The sequence below is a fragment of the Chroicocephalus ridibundus genome, chromosome 4 (genome assembly GCF_963924245.1).
Source record: "Chroicocephalus ridibundus chromosome 4, bChrRid1.1, whole genome shotgun sequence".
NCBI classification, from domain to species: Eukaryota; Metazoa; Chordata; class Aves; order Charadriiformes; family Laridae; genus Chroicocephalus; species Chroicocephalus ridibundus.
In genome coordinates, this window is record NC_086287.1 from 44,952,721 (window position 1) to 44,980,718 (window position 27,998).

General features: G+C 50.3%; 1 protein-coding gene across 1 annotated transcript; it reads right to left on the reverse strand.

Moving 5' to 3' along the window:
- Nucleotides 1–788: 788 nt before the first annotated feature.
- LOC134514278 (transmembrane protein 151B-like) lies at nt 789–26,983 on the reverse strand. Its single transcript, XM_063331849.1, has 2 exons — nt 26,617–26,983; nt 789–6,795 (listed from the first exon to the last, which is right to left on the reverse strand). The coding sequence occupies exons 1-2, from the start codon at nt 26,704–26,706 to the stop codon at nt 5,365–5,367; spliced, it is 1,521 nt and encodes a 506-aa protein (XP_063187919.1). The 5' UTR covers nt 26,707–26,983; the 3' UTR covers nt 789–5,364.
- Nucleotides 26,984–27,998: the final 1,015 nt, after the last annotated feature.

The following is a 27,998-nucleotide window of genomic DNA, read 5'->3' on the forward strand; positions in this document are numbered from 1 at the left end:
TGGTGCTGCCTTTTTGTAGGAGTTATGGTGAGAATCTGGGTTGAAAGGCACCATAAGGAGCAATATCATTACAACACAATGCAGCTTTCAGCTCTGCCACAGCCATCAGTGTGCAACACTTAGCCAGTGGCTCCCGCAGTACTCTGGAAACCTGGCTAAATGGAGGAGCGCAGGGAAACAGCGTTATCCCCATTAGTGGGATGGAGAAACCGAGGCACGACAAGCCCACGTAATTCCCTCCTGAGCTCTGATCCTCCCCCCCACCCATCCATTTGCATTTCTGATAGGAATTCCTAGGGGACTGGAGCAACGCCAAGAAGATTTAATGACTGGAATGGAAATGTCACTCCCTCCCCAGTGCCTCCCGCTGCAATGAGGAGACACTAACAAGCATCCACCTGAGACCTTGCAGGAAGCCTGGGTGCTCTCCGGGACAGGAAATCGTGACATGCCTCTTGCTGGGATCACGACAGCTCTTGGGCTGAGAGCTTCTGCGCCGGTGTTTGCTAAAAGCTTCACGCGTACTTGCTGTCACTGCTCTCTCTCCCCCGTGTATCCATATATACCCATGTATCCGAGTGCGCAGCGTGTTTCTGCACTTACTCATGGCGGTAGCGCCTTCCAGAAAGTAGCTACTTCTGCAGATTTTAGTTGTCTCATGAGAAAAACTAATGGCCGTTAGAATAATGCTGTGTTTGTACAGCATTTTCCTTCTAAGGATTTATTCCAGCCTTACAATTACAGAGGCTTACAACATTATACTGGCCCCGTGGGCTCAGGAAACGCTCCGGTGTCCAAGCAGGAGAGAGGAGGCACAGGCAAGCGTTGTGACCTGGCCAAGCCCATCTGAGGAGGCAGTGGCTGAAAGAGGCTTGGCTCCACGCTGCGTGGCTGGAGCATGCCTGTACCTTGACAGGCATGTTGTGCTTCATCCAAATGTCATATGTGATGTTCCCAAAGGCTTTGGGAAGGGGAAGGAGCTTTCATCTGCAAAGAGGAGTGTGGGATAGGAAGTTGTAGCACAGCACAGACTCTGGGACTCTGTTGTAGAGGCCAGACTCTGAGAGCAAAGCTGTGCTGGAAGCAGAAGACCAAAGGGAATTTTCCTCAGCAGGGAATCTGGCTTCATCTCTTCCAAAAAGGGCTTTGTGTCAACAGTGATAGGCAGGAAGAGCCATATGAAAATTGGACTGAAATCCTGCACGCGTTGCCAGTTGGAGTGCAAACTGCTGTGGGAAAACTTACGGAGGAGTGCAATATTACCACGCAGAAATCAAAGGAACTGGTGATTCCAAAATGCTTTTAGGAACTGAAGACAATTAAACTCTCCCGGCCTCTTATGCCACTGAATTAAGCAACGTGGCTTTGTTCTACAGGCCATAACACCAGTGGCAGTGCTCACGGCTCACACTCACAGGATACAGCGCAGTGGCTTATAAACAAGCTAGTGCCTTCCCGGCTTACATCCTTTCCGTATTTCTTCTGTTGCGATCATGTGTTGTCACATCTCACTGGACTTGCTGGGCGGTGTAGGCATGTTCTAGAAAATGCCTGGAGAACTGCACAATAATCAAGAGATAAATTCCCAATGCTGGGAGACTTCTGAAGATGAGGGAGAAGGAAAAAGGAAGAAAGAAAGAGAGGGAGGGAGGAAGAAGAGAGAGAAGGCAGGAGGGAGAGAATTATTTGCTGGACTTCCTCATCTTCCTCTGCTGTTCAGCCCCTTCTAATTATTTAGACCCAACAGGACAAGGATGGGTTATCCCAGTGAGAAAGCACCCCAAAACACACATTTCCACATGAGAAGCCATAGCCCTAAAAGTTCAGCAAAAGCTGCTGGCGCATGCCACTACTCTATTGTCAAAGTAGTCTCAGTCTGCAATCGGATACAAAATCCCTGTGTTTGTACAAGGCGTTTTCCATAGAGCTGCCTGGTTTGCACTCGGATTCAAGAACTCGTCTGCTCCATCCTCTGACTTGGGATTTGAAGAGCAGCGTTGTTCCCTCCATGCCTAGGGGACAGATCCCTCATCCTGCGTCAGGAAGCTGCAGCAATGTCAACAGCGGCAATGAGGTGGCATTCAAGGGTCGCAGGAGCAGCTCTGCTCTATGGTGTAGTAGACCCCGGGTGGCAGTTCAGGTGCTTCGTGAGTGTGTGATCCGTTCAAATCAGCATCTTCAGCCCCAGGCCGGAACAGGAGCTGCTCCCAGCTTTTCAGTCAATGCCAGAGGCTACAGCAAGTGACAGGAGGGAGCTCCACGTGTGTGAGGGCTTTTGCAGCTTAGCAATGGCTTCTCAAATAAATGCCCCAAAGTTGGGCCAGAACACAGAGTGAGGAAGCAGAAACCCTCTGGGCTTTCCAAACCTTGCCAAGGACATAGCTGGAGAGCTGCTGGATATTACAGTGGCTTTTGAGGACGCTGAAAATGTTAAACTGGGCATAAACTGTCTCCATTCTCTGCCCAACCCACCATAATAATGGGATTGCCAGAGCTTGTTCATGTCAGATAATACTACTGTTTAACGTGGCTGCTTCTGAGGACCCAAATATAACTCTCCATCTTGAAATACATATGGGACCCAAACTGGCCATGCCAAGACCTTGGACATGGCATTTAAAGCCACAGGTGGCTGCAACAGCTACACAAGAAGCCTGAAACTCATCCTGCCTGTGTCTGGGCTAAGCTTGCCATAAATGAGTTATGCTGCTCATTTGGGAATTATCTTCGCTGCAGCTGAACTCTGTTCTCTTTTAATTTGTATTATGCTACCATCCCTTCCTTTCTCCTTTCTTGTCTTCCTCCCTATCACCTCCTTCGGTAAGAAACTGTGTTGAAATATTACAGCCTCTCTGTTTCGTGATGTTTCAGCCTCCTCCACCTCTTACATCTTCCATATGTGCTGGTTTTAACTTTCTGTGTGAATGAAGATAAGGACAGGGAACCATATTAAAGACTTGTATTTACTTCGTCTCCAGAACACAAGTAAATCAGCGATAATTTTGAGCTTTGAGTTCAAGCCTGATCTTTTCCTAGTTCCCAAACTCTCACAGCTCTTCCTGGGGGTGGTAGGTGGCACAGTGTAGATGGGGGACTAGGACTGGGTCACTGTGGGGTGGATCTAAGTTTGGATTTTTCTGTAAATTTCAATGTTATCTGGTTTGGCCCCAGCCCAACCATAATCACTACCCCAAGCCCAAACCTGGTTCCTCCATGTGTCTGGGATGGTTATTCTTTTTTAGAGGTGATAAACTAACACATCATATGTGTTATCTGTCTTTTACGATAAATGCCAAGCTGTCAGAATGAAAATGTCACATAAATCATACATAAAGTATTTACATTAAAAAAGATCGACTCATGCGAATTTAAACAGCCTTTCTGATGGTGCCATCATTCGCAGCAGGTTAGCCAGGTATTGCCAATATTTCTATTTCTGGAGTTGAAATAAACACATCAAAACGGAGTCATCAAACCAAAAGGAAATGTATTTAACATGGTGCAACAGTCAATGCCATAAGAAATCACCATATAAGTATGCAGAGTTATATATAATCTACACATACTAATATGACTTTACAAATCTCATATTACATATAGATACACACAGAACGGACTTGGGAGGAAGCATTTGTTTCCAGCCCCTCTGGGGGCTCGGTTTCTTACCTACTTGCTGTAGGGATTGACAACACTTCGTTTTTGAAAGTGACTGTATTGCGATCGTATTGCATTCTCCTGTGAGTCACGGTGGATAACCATCTCTGCCATACACTCGACAAAATGGTACACAGCTTGCTCAGCATATGACCATCACTTGGGGGATGGAGGTTTGGCAGGTGCGAGGTCCCTGGTGGGTCCTCAGAGTGGCCATGAGCTTCTTGGGTCGGTCCCTGGCTGTTGAGGGGGTCTCTGGCTGGGTCTCTGGTCTCTGTCAGCCCACAGAGTGCAGCGATCCTCTCTGCCAGGAACAGACACCTTCTGGGTTTGGCATTGCTGGGACTAATCCGATAGCTTCTGGAAGGTGCTGCACCTGCTCTGGGGGAAGCCTTACGGGAAGAGCCTGGAGTGCCGGCAGGAGTGGCCGGTGGGGCTGGCTCTGAGCTGTGCTCCCCGCCTGGGGCTGGGGTGGCACCGCATCCTGCCTGGAAGGTGGGAAGGAGGCAGTGGGCTATGGGCCAAAAACCCTCCACAGGGCACAGGGAAAGCTGAGGGTAACGTAGAGCAGTCCTGCAACTGCTCCAATAGATGCTGCGGGTGGAAGAGCTTCCTAACAACTCCAGACTATCGGTGGGAGGATTAATACCATATTTCCCCTTCCCTCTCCAGCCTCTCTCCCCTTGTCCAGCCTGTGCTGCTTTGAGCAAGTGGGTAGGAATGAAACAACCACAAACCAGACCTATAGTCCTAAAAACAGTGGCACTAACAGGGCACTGATCTACATTACGGCTCTCAAAGATTGCTAACAGGGGTGGAGCTGGACAAGGTTAACTACAGTTGGAAACGCAGCAGTGTCTCCGCTGCAGACCAGGCAGGGCAAGGTGAGCAAAGGGCTTTTTGCTTTATTGGTGCGTGACAGTACTCTGGAAAAAAAGTCCTCAGCATTTCTCAGAGGCGTGTGTCAGCAGTCAGTGGCATTTGTGCCACGAGAACCTTATTTTTGCCCAATGGAAAGTAATTACACCCTGAAAGACATCCTCACCTGCAAAATCCCAGAAAAATTGGACAACCCAAGTAAGAAAACTGAAAAAAAAATGAAGATGAGGGTAAAGCGAGAGGAGGAGAACATGAAGAAAGGAGAGAATAAATGACAGAAGAGGAAAAAAGACTGGTGAAAATAAAATAAATAAAAAAGTGCCTTGTTTCAGGTTTGCGGGAGGTGACTCAGCGCCTGCAGATCTGAATTCTCCTTCTGACTTGACTCTGGCTGGCCGCGTGCCTTTCGCCTTGCTCTATCTGAGTTTCTTATCATGCAGGGCATCCGAAAGGGCAAATACACTGCAAAGCACAGGCTTTATAAATCCTCCAGTGGCAACAGCAGTCAAATGCTGTGACTGAAACATGAAAAAACAGACTGAGGGTGGGATGGGAGGAGAGGCAGTGAATGGAGGAGCAGAGAAAGGGTGAGGAGCGAAAGAGCAGAAGGAAGGGGGGAACAAATGACTAGGGAGACCAGTCGAAGGAGGGGGAGAAGCTCCTGGAAATGAAGTTAGCCATTGGTCGGAGTGACTGCGTCCTCTTGCAATGGCAAGGGGAAGAGCTGAAGCTTGTCCTGCCGACCTGCTGTGGAGACCAATGCTTGCAGGCTCCCCGCTGGCGGCACTTCTGCAAGCCCTGTCCCAGGGCAGAGGAGCTGAGAAAGGCCTGTCACAGAGAGGTTTCTAGACAGGAGGAGCGCCTGACATAGAAATGCCGCCCATCGTGCCCCTCCGGCCTGTGCACAATCAGGACGGGGAAGAAGCGGGCGTCATGGTAGGTCGGGGGGTTTTCGTTGACAGCCAGCTGGCTGGAGTAGGAGCAGCACTGCTCGTCCTGGCAGCCCCGGTCTGCGATGCTGCTGCTGCGGCTCCTCCAGAGGCCTGTCCTGTGGGAGCCGTGGACGCGGCAGAGGGAGAAGCGGCTGGTGTTGAGGGAGAGGCGGGAGTTGCCGCTGCAGCTGTGGAAAGCGTGGCGTGAGAAGATGGAGGAGGTGCTGGAGGCACGGTTGCAGCGTTCGCAGCCATGGGCTGTTTCGCCGTATCGGCACACGGCGTAGCTGTTGTAGGCCGGGGAGTTGGCCAGGTCCATGAGCATGGCCTCCGAGTAGCTGGGGATCAGCTGCCGGTTGGTGCAGATGTGCCACTCCAGCTCGGTGCTGTCCTGCGTGGCGTCTCGGGGCATGCGGTACCGGTACAAGGGCTCCTCCACTGCCGTAGGCGCCGTGTACTCCAGGCCCAGCAGCTTCTCCACATGGTAGTGGACATAAGCAGTCCGATACTCTATGAGTACCCTGAGCGGCCACGAGATCATCAGGATAGCTGCCACCCAGAAAGCATAGTGGGACACATACCAGGGGAGGTGATCCGGGTCCCCGTAGGCCATCATAAGCTCTTTAAAGTCCACGTTTTTGAGCTGCATGCCTTCCCTCACCTCCATGTAGTCATCTAGCCCCTCGATCTCTGTGAAGAAGTGAGCCCTCTGAGTCAGGTAAGAGTTCTCAGACTCAATATTGGCAAAGCTGAAGCACTTGGTGAACCTCAGCTTGGTGGCTGTGTAGCTCTCCAGGCCCAGAAGTTCCTTGGAGATGTCCTTGTATCCACAGTGAGAGTAGTCGAACTCAGCTTCAGCCACGTGGGTGTTGACTCTCTCGTGGTAGACTTGCGTGGTGGTGTAGGCGTCACCGTTGCGGTACCGGGTCACCTGCCGGGTTCGCCGCACAAAGTGGTAGCTGATGGCCTTCCACCAGATGCACGGAGTGGCTTGCTGCATGCGGTTGATGCATTCATAGACACTGTCCACATCCGCCTTGTACTGCAGCTCTCTCTTAACGTGGCAGTGCCAGCACTCCACCAGGTACACCACGTACAGCATAGAGAGGAAGGCCAGCGGGATATAGACATAGCCATCCGAGCACGGGCTGTCGTGGTAGATCATGGACTTGCCCTTGAAGGAGCTATCAAAGCTGAGCTTGGTGACTCGGGACAGCTGACACCAGGCCACTGCACCCAGGCAGCCATACATGAGGATGGAGAGGAGGAGGCATTTCCAGTGGGACTCTCGGCACATGCAGGCGCTCAGGGACTGCTTCACGGGGCGTTGCTTCAATCACAGTGCCAGAGAGAGGGAGAGAAAGACAAAGAGAGAGCGAGGAACCCATCAGTCACACCACTTTGCACCATGCACGCGGTGACTGTTGCCTTCAAGACTGTGTCTGGCTTTGCTCTCGACTGCCGGAGGACTGAGACACCCTACTTAATATAAATGTGAATACAAACAGAAACACTGTGCCAGGGACAGAGGTCTCAGGACAAAACTCCTTCCTTGCTTCTTCCTGGCTCTGGGAAGGGAAGTTCTTTGCGCGGCAGTGACTCGCCGTGCCTGCTCCCCGGTTGGATGGGCCCCTCCGCAGGGGGTGAGACAAGTCCCCATCACCTTCTCCCTGCCTGGAGCCAGCATCATCTACGCACCCTGCCATCTTCCGAGGCTGAGAGGGTTTTGGAGCATATGAACAGGTGAAAGTGTGGGGCTGTGGACTTGCCCCTTTGCTTTGTGATTGCCCAGCACCTGGGTTCCCACATGGTGCTGCTGGGGAGGCTTGGGAGAAGCGTCCGTTGCAGGGCTGTGGCCCCACGGGTTGTGCCAGCACAAGCGGACCAGCACTTTGTGGAGCCGGAGCTGCTGCCTGACTCAGAGCTGACTCACACCCAACCCTGAAACCTACCAAGTGATTGACACCATTTTTCTTGGAGGTGAGCCATCAGGAAAATTACTAGATTCAAGTACATTTAGTTGAAAAAATTGTCAGGATTACAGCATGGTGCAGCATAGCTTCAGGCTGGTTAGAAGACTAGCTCCGACCTAGAATACCTGAAAGCTTAAGCATTGGAGCTAAGGGTGTATGCGTGAATATTTAAAACGTAGCACATCCCTCTCTTTCAAGTCCTGAAAGTTGGACTGGGAGCAGAGCCAGAGTTCGCACTCTCGTACTCCCACTGCATCCCCTGAGACGGTGTGATTGCAGCCCTTACCCTCGCCATGGCGCAGTGAATCAGCTGCATTGTCATGCTACGTTGGGCTATAATAAAAAATGCCAAATCAAGCCAAGCAGCTAGCGGAAATGGAGTTGTCTCCCTGCAAAGTGCAGCAGCAGCATGAGTTACGTTACTGGCTGGCAGCTGCCCGTCTGTAGAAAGTGTGTGAAGCAAGACCCCCCACTGCCCTGATAGGGGCTGCCTGCGTCCCTCTTGTTACTGCCATCTCCCCCCGAGCTCTGAGGAAATGACAGTGAGAAAGCAGAAACACACTGATATTCATGCATCATCATGCCCTCTGCCGAGCCTGATTTCGTGCAAAAATAGAAGCACACTGTAACTTCTTCTCCCAAGGGGCCACTTCTAATGCATCAAACTGCTCCATAGATGCCAATAGATGTTAGGTTTGGGAAATGTCTTTTCTTTCTTTCTCCCTTAGTAAAGTTCTCGCCTAGTATAGCTTTTCTCGGACCCACAGCAGTTAGGATTCCGTAAGTAATCTTCAACCAGCAAGGAATTTAAGGAGCAGCATCTTATGACTCAGGAAATAATAGCGCCTCACCACTAGGAAGAAGAGTTTACTGTCTTCTGAATGAGATGGAAGCATTGGCATTGACCCTAAGGTCAGATTTAGTACTGCTTTTTCTTTTTTTTTTTTTTTTTGTCTGGAACAGAGAACCACTTCTAAGTAACTACAGAGTGGCTATTGGCTTGCTGTGAGCACTGACAACTAGACTTCATGGGGTTTGGTTTTGATTTTGTAGCTTCTAATCTGACACTGTAAGTGCAGAGTAATTTTATTGATTTTAGGGAGCTACACCCGTATTCATCTGCAGGGACTAAGGGCAGAATCTGGCCCCTGATTCTTCCTGATGCATCCAGAAGGAATCTGTAAACAATTTATATTCTTATCCCGAACCATTTGTATGTGTGTATGTGTCGGAATAAAGAATAATTATTCTGGGCTGTATTCTCTTTACAGTGTCCACAATGGGTGTAGAGAAGCTAGGTGGGATATAAAGGACCCAGTACATAACTTCTCTGTAGGTAGGGCTGTGAAAAGACCTTATTATGGGTAAGAATAAGGCTGTTTTCCTTAGTCTTTTGCAGGAAACCTTGAGGAAAGCCACAAAGTGGCTTCAGGGAGTCCCCATATCAGCTGAAAAATAACTATGGGAGTTTTGGGGGTGAATCCCTGAGTCTATGTGCAGTCATGGAGAGTTTAACTTCTTGAAACTCTTGTCAAATACCCACTGCTCTGTCCCAGTGTGGTTACTGCCCCAGTGTAGGCTTCTGCTCCAGCCATACACTGTACCCCAGGTCAGAGCCCCAGGCTCTCCCGACTCATGGAAAGTCCACCAGAAATTACTGTCTTCTATTCTTTGTCTCTTCTTGACACAGACCTGAGTTTTTAAGTGCTACAGTAACGCAAAAAATATAGACTGTAATGAAGAATTGCAAACCTCTCCCTTTTTTTTCCCGTGAAGGTCTTCTGAGGTGAAGAAAACTCTAGAAGAGAACATCTCTCTACTCCACTTACTGGGACTGTGCATATGAAAACAGCTGGGCAATATTCTAACACGGGAATTTAAGTTCACAGCCAGGTTTCCACAGGTACATCTCATGTAGAATCACAGATGGTTAACACTGTGAAGAATGCCAGTGGATCCAGCAAAAGAGGTCCAGCAGCTTTAATGTGAGTGCTTAAGTACTCCTTGTGGCTCTGGGAATCCCAATTTTTTCTAATATTTGTTTGAAGCACTGTCAGCCTGGCCCTGGGCACAGCCATGCAAGAGGGCTGTCCCACGTCAGTTAAGGCACTATTTGCCAAAGGCACTGCAATCCCCACCTTCCCTTTATTCCATTTCCCTTGACTAACAAATTCTCTGCTCTCTGCAGCTCTGTAGTCCAACTTACAACCCACAGCTTGGCTTCTGCCCGAGGGGTGATTCAACCAGCCCTGCTGGTTAGGGCTATCAGTGGCCATATCGGAGGGGGGAAATGCTTAGCTCCATGAAATGCCATCTCCCCTTTGGGGGAAGAGATGGCTCTGGTCTCACCGGTCCTGGCTGGCACTGGGCTGGGCTGGCAGCAGCTCCGAGACTTGCAGGTCCAACATGACATTTCTGTATGCATCCTCTGGAGACACTTCAAAAATGGTCTTCAACCCACTGCACTGAAAAGGCTGGATCAGCCCAAGCTGGATTACCTTCACTATTCTCACTGCAGTCTGTAAAAAAGACAGCTCCTCTCCTCCTTGCATTAGTGAAGACATGCAGCCAAGAGAGCCCACTGCATCTCTCTGATTCACACACCTACCAGTCCAGTTCAGCAGGGCCTTCATGTTCAAAACCCTTTGGGAAAACATGATTCTTTTCTCCTGGCTCTTCTGACCCACTGTCTCATACCCTCCTTTGTTCCTAAGCAGATCCCACTCTCCGCAGGTCCTCGGTTATAAAAGGATCTCTTTTCCAGGGTCTACCCTCACAGCTGTCCCTCCTATTTCAAGTTCTGAATAGTTTCATCTGGTCTATATACCCTTATTTCTTCTTCCCTTTGCTGACATAATTATCTAACACAGTTATACTATTAGAAACACTATTACAGCGTTTGTAAGAAAGACAAAAAATAGAACATAATTATAATAAAAGTATCAGACATTCAACAATCTAATAAGGAAATGTATCTTTCCATCTCTCTCTGCATAACAAATTCATTAATATGTTAAACCAGTGGCTCCCAGACTTTATTAATTAACATACCACCTTCTTGCAAGCATGATGTTTGTGGTACTACGTGGAATTTTCTCCTTTCCGTGCATAGTGTTTCAGATCGAAACAAGGCAAGCTTGTATTTCTGGATGAGTACAATAAATGCTTAAGGAAACTAATAATTTCCATGATAACTTCGGCCAGCCAGCGAACAGGAACTGTGTCCTTTGAGGAATGCTGCGGGATCTGTGTTGTTTGATGTGGAACAAAAGCATAACCCCTGAAAAATGTTAATAGAGAAACATAATTGAAGAAGGCAAAGACAGAGAGCCTGACAGAAAGCCAGAGCCAAACAGAGACTGTCCCAGAATAGATGGAGGCTCAGCCACCAGGTACTTTGCCTGCGAGCTAGGACTTGCGGATTTGGATCTCTAACCCAAATCAAGAGAGGCATCCTTCCTCTTCTGTTTGTTGGGGGTTTTGCTTGGGGTTTTGCTTCCAGCATTGACCTGAGAAACCTCCTGACAGAAGATTAAATGAGACACAGGTTGCCCAGAGAAGTCGTGGATGTCCCATCATCGGAAGTGTTCAAGGTCAGGTTGGGCCTTTGAACAACCTGGGGCTTTGAACAACCCAATCTAGTGCAAGATGTCCCTGCCCATGGCAGGGGAGTTGGACTAGATGATCTTTGAAGGTCCCTCCCGACCCAAATGGTTCTGTGACTATACAACCACTTCTGTGAAGAGGGATGGCTTTGCCAAATCAAATGTTTCACCGAAAAGGTCCCAAACAGCTCCAACGACAGTACAAATTGTAAAAATCTCACGTTTTGGATTAAATACTGTGAAGAAGCACAGCCAAGCTGTCAGTATTATTGTGTATGAATTTCAAGTTGTGTTAAAAACACATGCTATAAATAACTTGCTATGCTCTGGTATGCTGCTGAACACCTTTCAGAGGCCTCCCTTCTCATCACACCTGATTGGATTGGAAGCTCCTGCTACCTCTTACCCAAACTATCCATCATCACAAGCCAAAATTCACTTTACTCTTCCACACAGAAAAACAGCAACAAACAAATATTTCCAAATTCTTTAGTAGATCTCAGCATGAATGAGGAAAATACCATGGGAAAGAGGTGACACGTGTGGGGAGGACTGGGGGTACCTCTGCTGGGGGCCTTACGGAGAGGGACAAGGGTTGGGGACAGCCCTGCACTGAGCTCCACAGTGCTTGCAGCACTGCTCCAAGTTTGCGTTGGGTTTTTTTTTGCCTGTCATTTCCAGAAAGCTCAGGAAGAGGGGAGGATCTGTGTACCACAGCTCCACATCCTCCCATGGTCTGTTTTCTGTCTGGTGGCGTGGAGCCTTCCGAGACACTAAATGATAGATGCTATTTAATTTGTTGCCGCAGTTCCTGGAAAATAGTCTGGAAAGCCCTAGCTGCCAATGGAGAACTGGAATTTCAACTGACACCTGTAGCAGACAGGAGTTTCCAGGCTGGCAACATTTGGATTATTTCTCTTTCAAGAAAGTTCTGTGCAAAACTTAGTTTGCAAATGACAAAACATCCAGGCAGTGGCTGAAAGGGCAATTGCCTTCAAAGACACCCTCCGATGGCAGATACCCAAGATCAAAAGCAGGTATGCAAGGACTGGTGTGGAGCCTCCCTTGCACAGGCACACCCACCCCACGCTCGTCCTGGCTCAAGAGCAGCCAGGTCAGGTTCTGGCTGCAGCAACTGTAATTAAAATCATTAAAGCATGCTCTGTGTGGTAGCAGCATGCAGATTTGGGCTGTTAATCTCCCCCAGTGCAAAGGGGTGGAGAGAGAGCGGAGGGGGAGTGCACAGCCTGGCACATCCCCCTCTTACCAGCTGGAGCCGAGCGTGCTCTGGTGGCAAGAGCAAGGGACTGGTGGCCAGGGTTTCAGCTCTCTGACCCATCCCTTGACTCCTTACAAGTAACCAGAATTAAGACATGGGCAGGTAAGTTGTAGCTGGTAACCGTTCTAAGTGAGCCTGCAAGTAACTTCCTTGTGGGTGGCAAGAATGCAAAAAATTACCTCTCCTCAAACCCTGATTTCACCTTAAAAAGCAAAGACTGATGTTGAAATGCAAAACTGATGTTGGAAAACCAGAACAACATATTTCTGGGTGCGCAAATTGTGCTTGTGTCTCTAGGTCCCTTCCTCTTGATGGGTACATAAGGACTACCGAATTTCCCGGGACACTGGTCGAGGTGGTGTGGCTGTTCCTGTTCTTCCAAATGAACCCCCCCCATTAGCAGGAGGAGGAAGGGCCATGCTCAGAGAAGCCCAGGCTGCTTCCAGCAGCCCAGGTTTTTGGGTGCCTAACCTGAAACTCCGATGCCTCTGTTTTACCAGTGATGGCCCGCTGCTTTTGCTGACCTCTGGATATGAGCATGTCTAGTCGCAGGACTCGCCCACTAGCCACGTGGCTGTCCCTCGGTGATGGTGGGGATCCTTATGATATAGTAAACAGCCAGACGGTTCCTTAGCACTTACAGATAGTCACAGCAATTTCTCCTCTCAACTTTGCAAGGCTGTTCTGCGTCAGGAAGGTTCAGCTTCTACTACAACACAAACTACATTTACACCTTAAGACTGGGAGACACTACACCTTCTCCCCATAGCTCCTGTATCTCACAGGCAATGCAATTTCACTCTACAGTCCTATGTACAGCCCAGTTACTAGTGGTTGGTAAAAGCTCATCCTCCATGAAGACACTCTGCTTTAAGTGATAGACTAAAAGAAATGAAGAACCTGCAATCCCCTTTGTAATTTGTTCTGGTGATGATATTTCACTGCCATTGTAGTTTTGCCTCACTTCAGCGCCCATTCATGGCAGTGGGGGATGCCCATTCTCTGGGTGATGAAAGACTCCTTTCATGTGTGCCTTCTCTCTCTGAAGATGCTTCTTCATTCTAATTATGACACCTCTCAGCCTTCTTTTTGACAATTTAAATGGGTCAAGGTCTTGAAGTCCTTCACTGCACAGCCCTTTTCCTAGCTCTTTTTGGTCCTCTGCTCTCTCTCCAGCATCTTAAGATCCTTCCTAAATGTGCACCCTGCCAGTGGATACAGGACTTCAACACATTTCATTGGCACCCTACTAAAACATAAAATACCTCCCATTCCCACTCATTTCCCCTTTTTACTGTCTCCAAGAGTTGTATCAGTAGATTTTTGCCCAGCACCACCCTGGGAGTTCATGTTCAGCCATTCACCTGCCTTGCTCTCAGGTATTTTTTGAGTCACTGTTTCTGAGGACAGCTGAAGGGTTGGCTGCAGTCTCCACCCTGAAATGTGTACTTCAGATTTGTCTTTGGATCGAATAATGAAATTATCAAATGAAGCAGATCCCTCTGTAGGACTGTGCTCATCTCATCATTACAGACCAGCCTGCTAATGTTTGTGCCAACTGTGAATGTTACCAGCAGTGATTTTATGCTTAATTCCAGTGGATAGTGTCAAATACGGTAATTATTCCTGCAGAACTCTGCCAACCTAATGGCTAAATACCCCATTAACTTATACAAGACAACTGTCTTCACAAAGCTAAGTGTCAGTCATAAAAACAAGGCTGTGGGCATTATGTGGACACCAAGGTGCTCCTCACACTTCCAGTGCTCACTGCCAGGAGTCATCCCGCGTGCAGGTCTAGATACAATACTAAGAGAAACCCTCCCAAAGCTTCAGTGGAGCACATTATCACCTAGCTTGCTGTATGCTCTTCATCAGTAGCTGTATTTTACTCCAAAAGTATGGCAGTGTGGGCTTGAAGCATCTCTTCTTTTTCTAGATGCCTCAGTACTGTGGCATGCAGCTGGTTACGGTGACAATGATAAACCTCTCATTTTGTCCACCTCTGATTTTGACTGGCAAAATAAATTTGAACCGAAAGTTGCCAAACTCCCCAACAGGTGGGGAGAAACAGTCTGCAAAGTCCAAAGGATATGGACCCGTCTATTTTGGAGTTACAGTCTTTAAAATTTTGATATATAATTTTGCCTTATGTTTACTATTTCTCCATAGCTCCCTATTGACAATATGGCTTTTTCCTCTTCTGTCAGACTTCATGCTTCAGTCTCCTTCAAAACCCCAGCATGAGCTGTAAAAGCAGAAAATATGCTGCCACAGCATGAATTTATTCTAATGTTCGGTTTGTTGACAGTTCAGGGCCCAAGTTTGACTCTCCGTGTCTGGTTCGCAGCCAGATATCTGGGTTCCCCAATTTCAAAAGCATTAAAATTCTCCTTCAGGGAAATCATGCCAAAAACGTTTCCTTTCCTTTTAAACCCCTTGTGTAAATGTGTTTGCCCTTGGTGGCTGACCTCAAGAGCTGCAATTTTGCTGAAGCAAAATGCTATCATGTCTAGAATGAAAGAATGAGAGAAAACGGAGGGTAGCGAAGATGTGGCCCGAATAGAAATAGAGAAATGAGGGGGAAACACGGGGGGTGGTAAGAGGTGGAGAGAAAGGATAGCCTAGACATGCTCCAAATGCCAGTGCCACCAAGGCAGGAGAAGGGCTCTGGTAGGTGGCGATGGAGACCAGACAGCCGGGGCAGGGGCAGGAGGGAATCAGACCCAGAGAAAGGACCTGGGCAAGGATCAAATGGGGGAAACGCGCAACCTGACAGCACCAAAGCATCATATGAGCCAGCAGTCCTCCTGGCCCGTCTATGACCTGGAGAGCAGTACTCCTAAACGGCTGCTTTCTTGGCACTGGGAACTTCTCCAAAAAACAAATCTATGCCCTTATCTTCTCCCCACAGCCTGGGGGGTGGGATAAGGCTGTGCTACATTGGGGCAGAGATTCCCACAGAAGCGACAGTGCGTTGCAGGGCTGAGGGTGCAGCTGTGTCTCAGGGAGATGTGCAGCATCACAGCGTGCTCCTGCTCTCCGTCAAGACTTGGCTTCGGGGCTACAGGGTGGCTTTATCACTGTCTTTGGCAACAAAATGACTCCACAGCTCAGGATTACTCATGTGAGCAAAGCGTCAATCTTATATTTTTCTTTATTTTTTCTTTTTTCTTTAGCAAGAACAAGCTTCCTATCCATGGGGAAAAAAAAGAGTGGGGGAAAGACTGACATAGGACTGGAAGAAAAGAAATAAAAGTAGAGAAGCAAGAAGAAAAAAAAACATGGATAAACTAATGCCAGTCACAATTTCATTTGCCTCTGAGGATTTATAGAAGTGATGAATATATTCCAATGAGATATATGAAAGGGAAAGAATAATCAATAACCACAAGTCACACACTTTGGCAAGTGGTGACCTGCCTGGATGAAAGCAGATTTTTGTCTCTATCTATGAGACCTCTTCTATCTTGATCAAGAGAGGGCAATGAAAAATGCTCCACCTCCTAACAGACACGGCAGGACATAACACAGAAAGGACCACTGAGTGAGTCCTTGCTAGGCAAGCCCTAGGCTGTGCTGTTAACCATAACTGAGGTGAGCCCTGACACCAACCTCTGGTGCTGAGAAAGGCTTCGCCATTTGTGCAGCAGACAGGGATGATGCAAGAAGAGCAAGGAGATCTCTACCCCCCTTCCCCAAGCAGCCACGACAGACGTGGGTGCAGAAATCATCTTCCAGCTCCTGAGGTAATCCTGGTGAAAGACTGGCCAAAGAAGTCTGGGGTGACCAGGGAGAAGACAACTGCAGGAGAAGCGTCAGAGTACAGGCTCTTATTGCTTTCCAAGCCCAAATGAACTCCTAGGTCAGATACTCATTAGTATGGTGAGGAAGGAGCCTGCAGGGCTGTGGTAAACCAGACATTGGTGTATGATGGGCAGAAGTACTCCTCCACCATGTGACCCAATCTGGGCTCCGCATGGGGCATTGATAATAAGGCCTGGTGAGGGAAAAGGGAGATATTACAACAGTCACCTCATAAATCCCCTCCTGGGGAGCCTGAAAAAAATCCCTCCTGCTATCCATCTTGAACGGCAAGAAGCCCATTACTGGCTCATGCTGAGCCAGTAGCAAGTGCTCTCAGCATGGCTGCCAGCATGGAGAGAAAGGGAAATATAAGGGATGGAAGGCAGCAGAAAAAATCCGTTTTGCATCAAAGAGAATTTCCCCCCAGTCCTTGAACACGTAGCACATTGTTTGCTGCGCGTATGTTTTGGATGCACCATTTGTTCTTCTGCCACGAAACCTTCTGTGAGAATGAAAACTTCCTGCAAGCGGGGGCCATGACGTCAATGACAAGCAGAAACGATGTTACTTGGTTTATAACGAATAACCTGCATGCACTCCACGTGTTTGTAGCATCACTGACTCAGGCATTCACTTCAGCAGTTGCTCTCCTGTGGCGAGCACAGATCGCTTGGTTTCTTGTTTAAGTCACTGCAGAGATTTAATCTCCTCCTTCCATCGATGGAGATGTCAGAGGGAACGTCTCAGGGTGGGAAGGTGCACAAAATCGTAGCATTAATTTCTCACCCCAGCAGAGCCTATCGCAGGAAAAGACAAACTATGAAAAGGCACAAATCTTGCTGACTTACACAAATTTCAGATGCTAGGACCTCCCCCCGCCCCCCGAAGTACCATACAAAGACAGCCTGTTATTTCGCACCATGAATTCAAGCCACCATCTGGAGACGAGGAAAGCAGAGGTCAGGACAGAAGAAGCCTCCAGTCCTCTAAAATGTCAGATTCAGCAGTAGCTCTTGCAGGATACTTTTGCGTTCTTCAAGCAGAAATAAAGGAAATCCCAGAAAAGAAATACATTTAGATCCCAGACAATATATATGCTGCATGATGCAGCAGGATGGGAAAGGTGCTCACTAAAATACAAGGGTAGGTATGTGAGTGGTGTGAGAAATTTGGGCCAAGCCACATCTGCTGGTGATGCTCCCACACGCTGCACCAAGGAAAGTCGTGCAGTTGCATCTTCAGTGCCAAAGAACCTAGCAACAAAGTGGTCACCATTTCCAAAAGAGAAATCAGAGCTATTTTCATGGCAGCTTCCTACATGCTCACAAAATAACTACACTAACAAATTCATCCCTTTTCCCCCCAAATTGCTGACGTTGCTGCCACTGGCTTTCAACTCAGCAGCCACACAAAGAGCACATTCTGGGGGCAGAGGATTTTTCCCAGTAATGTCAATGCTGGTAATGAGTTCATCAGGAAAGAAAAGCTGGGAGAAGAGTTGTCTCAGAGCAAGTGAGTAGCTCCAATAACAGTTTTTTTCCCTGCACTTTAAGCATACCCATCAGACTTAGCTCATATTACCCACTCCCCCATCTTGAATATCACTGGTTCCTAGTAGACACAGGGTGAATTTTACAGGTATAACAACATGGTTTACCTCAACACTTATCAGTCAACCAATAAAAGCATCACATATCCTCAGGAAAGCTCCTGGGATGCAGTTCCCAGCAACAGCCAGATTAGCGAGACTGAATCATTGGCATGAGCCATAGCTGTGCCGCTCGGTGTTTTGCAGCTTGCCTCATGCCTAGCTGGCCACTTGCCCCCCACTGCATGGAGGTTTCTGGGCAGGTGCCCTTGCCCCTGCTCCTGCACTGCAGGGAGCTCCTGGAAGGGCTGAGGGCAGCATCCGTCTGTCCGTCCATCCCACAGCTGCAGGGTGGAGTGATCCTCACCTGGGCAGGAGCAGGCTCCAGCGTGCTCCAGTCTGTGAAAGCCAGACACAGCTCCCTGCACCCTTGGGCAAGCTGCAGGCAACAGAAAGGAACCACAGCCCCAGGGGACCAGCTAGGTGCAACTTGCTGACGGCACCGGTGTTACCAGCGGCTTTGCTGACATGAAGGGAAAACGGGCATCGGCCAAGGGAAAACAGGAGGGCTGGTGGGACCAGCTCCCATTGCTTCAGTCTGGGATGGATGGGAACAGCAGGGAGGGGAGAAGGGGACAGTAGCTAGCTGCCAGCTTCTATGTGCTTGACGAAGTCCCAGTTGGGTTCAACAGGAATCCCGTAACACCTACTTCGCACCCACCTTTGCTCATGAGACGCAGCTCCTAGGGAGTGGGGGGGAGAAGCAAGCAGCCAGAAGATACTGGTGGTCCTTGAGCAGGTGTATTTTCTCCTGTGCTGTGCAAACAAGCAGCCTGCAGCAGTGGGTGTCAGAGCCATAGTTCAGTGGTGTACTAAAGCTCATCCCTTCCCAGTCATGGGTCGCTAGGGTCGCAGGTGCTCTCCCCATCCTTGAAGAGTGCACGTCCTGTGCTTTAGTGTTCTCACCACTGCCACAGGTCCTGTGTGCCCTGCCCAACCTTCCCTGTCTCAACATGGGGAAGTGAGGGACTGACCTGGAGCCAGGCTGGACAACAGCCACAGACCAGCTTCCCTGGGGGTGAAAGCAGGGAGCCGGGAGGAGGCAGCCTTGTGAGGAGGAAGCCTGAGGAGTCTTAGTTCCTCACCAGCTATTTGCAGCCTGGTTGTTGAATGCCTCTGTTTAGAACTTTGCAAATGAGAAAAGTAGTTCATTATTGTTATTAATAGCATTTAATCTTTGCTTACTCTGAAGGAACACTTTGAGATTAAATGGGGTATAAAAACATCTCTCAAGTCATCAGAAGAAACGTGATCCGGGACTGATCCAAGCTCCAGTGAAGTCAGGGGAAGTCTTTCAAAGTGAACTGTGAATCAAGCTTTGTCAATAACAATGAGGTTTTATTTTTATTCTCACTTTTTTGCAAAGCCGTCCTTTTGCCTAGTAAAACCTGGACAAGGTGGCTCTGTGATTTGACCTCTCAACCTCCAGCCTTCCCATTTCCCGCGTGTGACCTCCCAGTTGGAGCCAGCCAGCCACACTTCAGCAGAGGACCCGCTAGCCCCGCGGTGCTGGGCTGGTGCGGCTCAGGCTGCGGCCGCACCAGGTCCCTTGCACTGCTGAGCTCATCATCCCTCACAGTAACACCCAGCCACTGCTCGGGCTTCAGCGACTCTGTCAGATTTGGGGAGTGTGTTTCCCCCTCTCTGCATCTTTTTGAACACAGCTGGGACCTCAGTGCCATCAGCTGTTTTTCATGATGGTGCTTCTGTTAAGATGAGATGATAGCATCCCAGCAGCTAATGCTTCCCTGTGAGAAAAGAAGGTTCATCATAAATACCACTTCTCTCTCCCTCTTGCTTCTCTCTCTGTGACACATTCTGCAACAACATGTGACAGCACAGCAGGTGAAAACTTCACTGGAAATTCATTTAAACACCTAATGGTTAAAAGGGATCCTGGAAGCCAGGACACCTGGATTTTATTTCTTGACTTGACTTTGACCCATGGCACGGTTTCAGCACACCATTTTATACCTCCTGAAGACACTGAAAAAATAGCATTTATAAAATGCTTTCACACGAGCATTGCAGCAGCACTCTCCAAGAAGACGTCTCATCTGCATGTGAGCTGTCACATCCCGCAACTCAGAGTACCAGCTGGTGGGAATCGGGGAATTTAGCTCCTACCCTGGCCTGCTGACAGACAGTCCCCTGCAGAGGACCATGGCACACCTCAGGCCTGCAGACAGACTGTCATTCCTACCCTTTTAACACATGCCCTCACTACCCCCTACCTCCACCAGGCACTGGCACTTCTGGCTGGCCACCTCACCTCCAGGGAGACACGAGGGGATTGTTCTCCATCTGTTTGGTCCTCAGAGAGACCCCCATACTGGCAGGACCCTACTGGCAGATGCTACCACCCCAGCCTCCATGGTGCTTGGTGCTCTCCCTGCCCATCGCAGGGTAGGGGAGATGGCACAGCTTGTGCCTGATGGCACTCAGGCTCTTCTAGCTCGTGTCGTGCAGGACACACCATGCTGGTTTGCAAGAGCTGCTCAAAGCAAGATGCCGATGCCTCATGTTGAATCACTTTTGTTACCACACTAACTGAATGCTGTACTCCACAATTCCCAGTCCAGCTCCTAAGGGCAATCAATCACATGGGTATGAAGACGGCCTCCAGTCATAGATGCGTGGCCACAAATCACTTCTTTCCCGCAAATAAGCTGTGACCTGTAGAAGTCTCTGACTGAGACCATCCTCTTCCCTGGTAAGGTCAGGTTATGCAGACTTCACATTTGCAAGTCACCCCCATTACCTACTGTCAGCTTCCTTGCCAGGAGCGTGACACTTTGTGACCTGCTCTCTGCCCTTTGCTGTCAGCTTCCACCGGTCCCTGTTCTCACCAGCCAGCTGTTTCCAGCCCATGTCTTCCCTGTATTACCAGCCTTTCCTTAACCAGGCTTCTGCTGGATGGATGCTGAACACGGATGTGCTGTATAGAAGCGGTGCTATGTGTGAGCCGGGATTGCCTTTACATTATTCACCTGATGAAAAGTCACAGAAGTCAAAAGCTCAGGTGTTTTGTGGGGTGTAAGCCCCTCCGTCCTCTCGCGGTGGCACACGTGGCACTGTGAGAGCGGCTGCCAGGTACACCAGACACCGCTTCACAACCTTAACTCCACTCCGGGAAGGCTGCCAGCCTCCCGGTGCTATGGAGCTGCCGGTGCCTCATGCAGCCAGGCTCCTCCAGCTTCCCACTCGCCATCTGTCCTGCTCATTTCAGGCACTTCTCCTCCTTGCTTCTGCGGCCGCCGATGAGATGCGGTGTGGGCAGAGCGGTCGGCACTCAGGGAGGAGCCGGCATGGGCAGCTCTCGGAGGCAGCCTCTACCCATGACCTGCGCTGTGGGCTCCTGATGGCAGAGACCCTGCCAGCTCCGCTGCAGGCAGCATCCCCGCTCTAACACCTCGTCGGCCATTCTGTGCAAAGCTGCTTAGCCCGTTAGAAGAGTTTTGGGTAGTTAAAAAAGCCATTATAGCAACTGACCTCAACAAAGTTTCACTGGGTGCTATTTTTAACTTTGTGGTTCTTAAACTCAGAGGAGCCTGATGAATGATTAGTCTGAAAGTGAACTATATTTCCCGTGATTAGAATTTAAAAACTAATTAACAACTTAAACACACTTTTCCAAAAAGTAGAACTCCTGCTCTAAGTGAAAAATCAAACACAGCCTTATCTGTATTGTCACGACTGTGTCACTGTAACAACTGAAAGGGCCTTATAGTGCTGACGATAGCTTGGCAGCCACTACTTTTGGTGTTAACTCACTACCATGTGTTAGGACACACCTAGAAACAAGTATGGACTACTTGCGGACATTTCACTCTTTTTAATCTCCGTTTCCACAGTGTTCCTGGTCACTGGCAATGACTTGAGCTGTTTTCTTCCAAGGCATAGAAACAGATGAGAGGAAGCCTCCCGCTCTGTTCCCAGGGAGAAGATACCTCCTACCTCACTCTTGCAATGGCTTGCACTGAGTGAAAAGCATCCTTGGTCTCCGCACTTCCCTTCTGGCAGGAGATCATCCTCTGGGGTCTCTGAAGTGAGAAAGGGAGAACAAGCAGAGTATTTGGGGCTTCAAAAAAGTGTGCAGGCCCATTGCTTTTCCACTGGTATCACGTGACTGTCTGTCCACCTGAGAGAACAGCATTAGAACCCAGCTCTGGAGGGGACCTACCACCGAGTCACCTAGTTTCTCCTTCTCCTGCGAGGCAACATCTACATACTTAACAGCTATTTGCCTAAATTGTCCTTATAACCCTCCAATGGCAGAGCTCCATGAGCTCCCCTGTCACTCCAGCCCAGTACTCCATTGACGAAATTCCCAAGCTGGAGGGAATTGGGAAAGTCAGCCAGAAGGAGCAACTCCCTTCAGTCTCAGCCACGGCAGCGAGGGAGCACTATCTGTCAGAGAGGACGGAAGACTTTGCCTGTAGAAGCTCACGCAGCTGGAGCCCCGGCTGCCCTTCAGAGCTCAGACACATCCATTTGATGTTTCCTATCTATTTTTTTTAAACTCTCGACAGCTTCTCGTGTGAAGTGCAGAGAAGACAGCCAACTTCAGGGCACCAAGAACAGACACGTGATCAGAAGGTAAAGTGGGACAACGAAAAGAACAAAAGCAGAAAAAAGAAGCGATGCCTCAGCATGGATTTTCTTGTGACAGGATCTGCAATGCAAATATTCCCTGGAACTGCAGGATCATGAAAAAATGCCTTCCAGTTCCTCCGATGCCACTACTGCTGGACCTTTTCCTTTGTCTCTATGAGAGGGACCATTTAGATCAAGGAATGAGGTGCACCCCTTGGTTTATGCTGGCTGAATGAACGGGCAGGAGCGGTAGAAAGGGGCTTGTCCTGTTTGACCCCCAAACAAGAAGGGGAATATCATGCACTACATAAAAAATAACTATTCAATCATACTTGCTTGGGATGGTGACAGTCTTCCAACAGGCTAACCAGCAGCTATCATTATTAGTTAGCTGAGCAGGTCTTTTGCAAGAGGTTTGGAAGAGCTGAGGGGAAGGAAAAGCGGAGCTTCCTCAGGAGCCACATCTCACGTCTCCTGCTCTCCTCTGGGCAGTGCCCATTGGGTCAGTGTCCTGCGCAGTTCTTGGAGGGGAGCTTCACAAGGGAAATAGCCCCCCTCTGGCGACTGGTACCCAATGGTCCCATGGCAAGGAACAACATTAACCTCCATCACAGGCCCCACGCCCTCTCTCCTCTCCACCCCCTGCTCCTGGGTTCATTTCTCTTGAGCACAGAAGTCTCAGGGATGGCAACAAGCCTCTAGAGGAAGAGGAGCTCATCAGAGAGGCAGTGGGGAGCAAACAGAGTCCTGCAGATCTGCAAGGGAAAGCGGTTCATCAGACCATGGGGATCTGCTGGTGAGGAAGGTGTACCTACAGCAGACCTGATAAACCTGAGAGGGTCTCCTGCCTCGCCCCCTCCGCCACCTCTCAGCCCCACGAGTATGCCTCAACCCATAGATGGGGACAATTTAAAGCTACTCGGTCTAAGTTCTAAAGGGCTTTATGCCTGATGTTTTCAATGCCGTAAAATAAGCCTTGACAAGTAAAATAAATATGTTTGACATTCAAACCAGAAAATTAAATGGAGTTAATCTCTCAAGTAGAGGATATCTCTCCAGTGGCATGCTTAAGAGGAAAGGACCCAGCTATCTTTTGACCTGACAGTGTGTAAAGCTGTAGCCTGCAAACAACCCGTATATTTTCTTAACTTGTAACACGCCTTGGTGCTGTTGTGACCACAAACATCACTTTTGAAACGAACTCGCTGTTGCATTTTGCATTGGCAGTACGAGGCGGATGAGACAGTTTTCAGTGCCCTCTCTCTTCTGCAACATCTCCATCAGTGAGCTGATGACCATGAGTTTCAGGAACATCACCCCATGAGGCTTTCCCCCTTTTATGTAAATAGCTTAACTGATTACATTACGTCACGCCCAATTAAAGTTCTTACATATGGAAGAGAAGATAAAACCGGGCATGGCCAACTGCTGTTTGACTCTGCTGGTACAGACAAGACAAATACGTATTTCAAAATGTCAAGTGGCTGCTTTCAGCTTTCTTCAGTGATTACTTGGCTACGGTAGCAAATAAACAATGTTTGTACTCACCAGCTTCAATTTGCTGAAAAAGAAAAACAGTTTCCAACTAAGTTTTAAAGATTCAAATATTTAAGACCATTTCGAGATTGAGGTGTAAATTGGCAGAAATGCAGAAAAGTCCCTACCGACTCTTCAGCGTAGGTGTAGGCTGTCACAGTAATAACTAAGAGAAGAAAACCCACCAGCCCATAGCTTAACCAGGGCAGTACAGAGCAGCAGGTTCTGCTGCCTCTGAGAGGAAAGAAAAGGCAAATACGTCCAGAGAACCAATCTACAGCAATAACTGCTGAAACGTTTGGAAAAACCTGTACTTTATATTCCCTCCCCTCAAAGATCTTGATTGTTTTTTGCAAGAGTTGATGGAATGGTAAAATCCTACACCACCACCAAAAGCACGGCTGTTCCAGATCATCCAGACTGAGCAATGGGTATTTCAACAGAAAAAGCCCTAACCAGACTACTGGCAGCTAATCCAAGGGCTTGCTCTGACATTCAGCAAAGTCATCAGTAAACCTAAGTGGCCCTTGGCAGAAGAGGACGAGGGCCGCGGCAGGTAAGCAAACTGCCTCTCTCCTTCTTGCTCCGCAGCTGCACTGTCCTGCTTTCACGAAAAAAGACTTCAGACACATTCTCTATTACCAGCTCAGGGTTTTATCTCATATTGATTTATTACCTAATTAAGGCAATTTTTAGTTACTGTTAAGATTTAAGCCCATGCATTTGATCTAAGTGAAATCCATAAATGACAAGACTAATAGAGAAGCCCATGAAATGCCCATTTAATACTGGGCATTTAAATGCAACTGCAGGTCCAAGCACAAAAAGACTATTTACATGGACATGGAGAAAGCATGAGGAAAAGACCAATATTGTAGGACTGCAGTCTTAAGATATCACTGTTAGAGGCATTTGAGATATAGACTCAAATGTGCAAATGTTTGTGTTGGAACAGAAGAAAAACTGAGAACAGGGTGAGTGAAGCAAGATATAATGTGCTTAGCAGAGAGAGAGATCAAGTGCTCTCATGTCTGGAAATGGCTTGGATGTTTTTATGGTGGACTTGATATATTGGAAAGCCTTCTGTAGCTCCTGGTCATAGACCAAATAAATCAAAAAAACCCTTCCAGCATTAACCATCTATTGATCTTCTGCAGGGCTATAATTACATTGGGGAGCTCTACCGTTGGAACAGCAGCTGTATCCTGGATCCAGCCACAGCTCTTTGCGGTGAACCATGTCACAGGTGTTTAAAAAGCAATTATACAGGAGAAAACCCTAATTTTCACCAACGGAGGACAGTTTTTTCAACCTGAGCTGCAAAGTCAATTTTCTATTACAGGTACTTTAACAACTGCTGTTTGGTTTTAGCCTAAGTATACTGCAGCTTCACGTCGGCTTTGTTGAGGCTACTGGATTTTGAGTACAGGACCACAAGACTGTTGATGAGCCACAGAACCCGTTAGCAAAAGCTTTAAGCGGACTAACTGCACACAGCAATGTTCCAGGGTTGCTTTCACTTCTGTTTTCAGTTTTCTCTGCCTGCTTTAAGGCTGCTCTCTGCATCCCTAGGAGCAGGTACAGTTGTTTTTAACTCCGTATTATGAAGAAACTTCAGTCACTTCCATGATTTGCACATGGATTACACGATGTACATGGCAGACCTGTCAAAACAGTTGGGAGCAAAGGAGCAAAGGCTGCATTAGGCATAGAAGAAAATCTCAGGCATTCCTGATACAGGACAGACTGCTGTCCTGAATGTGCAGGATTGTACGTGCATTGTCACTTACTGCCACAGAGCCCTGCAGTTCTGTCTGACCAATGCCTTGTGGCTCAGGATTTTTTGTGTCAACCCTCAGACACATCCGTCATTCCCTCCCCATGATGCGCAAGGCCACAGTAAGCACTTCCCAGCTGATCTGAAGAAACAAACTGAGCCGTATTTTCTACAGTGTTTTCCATCGCAGATTAGGCAACAGGAGTGCCTAGGCCCCAGGGGACCAGGAGAGGGATGACCTCCTCCTTTGGCCCAAAACACTTGAAAGCCCCCGAGCCCCGGCTGCAAACCCCTTCTCACGCTCCATGTGCCCCTCCTGCCACTTACACCAGCGCCTCGCAGAGCTCCAGTTTTCGAGACCATTTCGAAAGTCCCAGGGCAGCAGCAGGCTCTCCTACGCCAAAACCCAAGGGGCATATTCACCCCAACTTCCACTGGCCACGGTCCCTTCCGCCCACCACTGCACCGTCTCGGTGCAGAGCCGCTGGCCGAGGGGCCGAGCCGCCGCCCCGAGCCCGGCACCGGGCGCCGGGCCCACGTCGGTAAAACCCCGCAGCCAGCGGCCGCCCGGAGGGCTCCGGGTGGCGGCGGGGGCGGGGGGGTCCCGCCGGCGGCCCCGGCACTGCAGAGCGCGGCGGGGTACCGCACCGCGCACCGCACCGCGGCGGCTGGCGGCCGCCCCCGCGGCGCGGCTGCAGGTAGCCGGGCGTGCGGACGGGCTGTGGCTGGCTCCCTCCACCCAGCTCCGCAGACGCCTCCAGCCGGGGCACCCTCCTCCCGCCGCGGCTCTCCGGTTCCTCCCCACGCCCGCCCTCGTCCCCATCCCCGCGGCGGGGCTGCCTTTGCCCTCACCACCCCCCCCGCGGCTCCGGTCCCCCCGGTCCCCCCGGCCCGGCCCGGGGTGGGGCGGGCGCCCCCGCCGCCGCTCACCTCCTCCCGCACGGCGGCGGCGGCCGCCGGCGCAGGGGTGCTGCCCGGCCCGCTCTCAGCAGCCGCCTCGGCTTCCCCCTCCGAGGACATCCTTGGCCATCACCGGCGGCGGCGGCGGCGGCGGCGGGGGCTGCGGGGCCCCGAGACGGCGGTGCCCCCCGCGGGCCGCCCCCCCGCGCCGGGGCCGGGGCGAGCCGCCCCCCGCGCCCAGGGCCGCCCCGCCGGGTGCTCCCGGCTGCCTCCACCATCCCAGGCAGGCGGGCAGGGAGGGAGGGAGGGAGGCGGCGGAGGGGAGGAGAGAAAGACGAGGCGGAGGGGGGGTGCCCCTGCCGCTCCCGGCCCCCCTAAGTGGGCAGGCGACCGCCCGGCGGCTCCCGGCGCGCCTCTGCGGGAGGCTGGGAGCTGCGGGGTGCGCCCTCCCCCTCCCAGGGGACGCCCTCCCAAACCCCTACCCTCCCCGGGGAACCCTTTTCCTCCCCTTCCCAGCGGTGCCCCTTCCTGCCTTTATCCCCGGGGTGCCCACTCTCGTCTTCTTTTCTGGGTGAGCTTCGCCGACACCCCCCCCGCCCCGGGATGCGCTGCCCACCTCTCCCACCCCCGGGGTGCACCCCCGCCGCCGGCCGCCCTCTCTCAGCGCATCTTCACGCCCTCAGCCCCGGCCACCTCTCCCGCCTTTCCCCAGAGCCCGCACCTCGCCCGGGCTGGCGGCGGCACCCCCGGCGGGACGCGGCACGGCAGCAGGAGGAGGAGGAGGAGGAGGAGGAGGAGGAGGAGGAGGAGGAAGGCTGCCCCAGGGGAGCGCTCCCGCACGGAGCAGCCAGACAAACTTGCCCGCCGCCACCGGGAGCAGAGGGCGACGTTGCCGGGACGGAGCCCTGAGGCTGTCCCGGCCCCTCCAGGCTGAGCCGGGGAGCAGCAGCAGCCGCCCCCCCTCGCCCGCATCCCCCGCAGTGGCATTTCTGCTGCCCCCGGTGCGAGAGGAGCGTTGGCGCGGAGCCGCCCCAGCATCCCGGCCCTGCCGCCCACCTTCACCTCCTTTCTCCCGGCAGAAGTAGTTGGCAGAGGGAATGGAGGCACCCTGCTGCTCCTGCCCCTTCCTCCCCTCCCTGGTGCCTGCGCCTTTCCTACGGTTTCATCTGCCTCCAGCACAGGTCTCCCCCCGCACAACTGCAGCCTCCTGCAAACTCCCTGCACTGTCGATATTTCTCCCTCCCGCCTGCATCCTGCTGCTCAGCGCATCCAGTCATTATCTGCTCTCCCGCTGACCAGGACTGGTGTGCTGCACCATCTTATCTCTGCATATTTGCTTCATGTTTCATTACACTCTTTGCCTCGTGAGGCCCGTCTCATTTGATCTGTTTCTCTTGCTGTGCCCTAAAGCA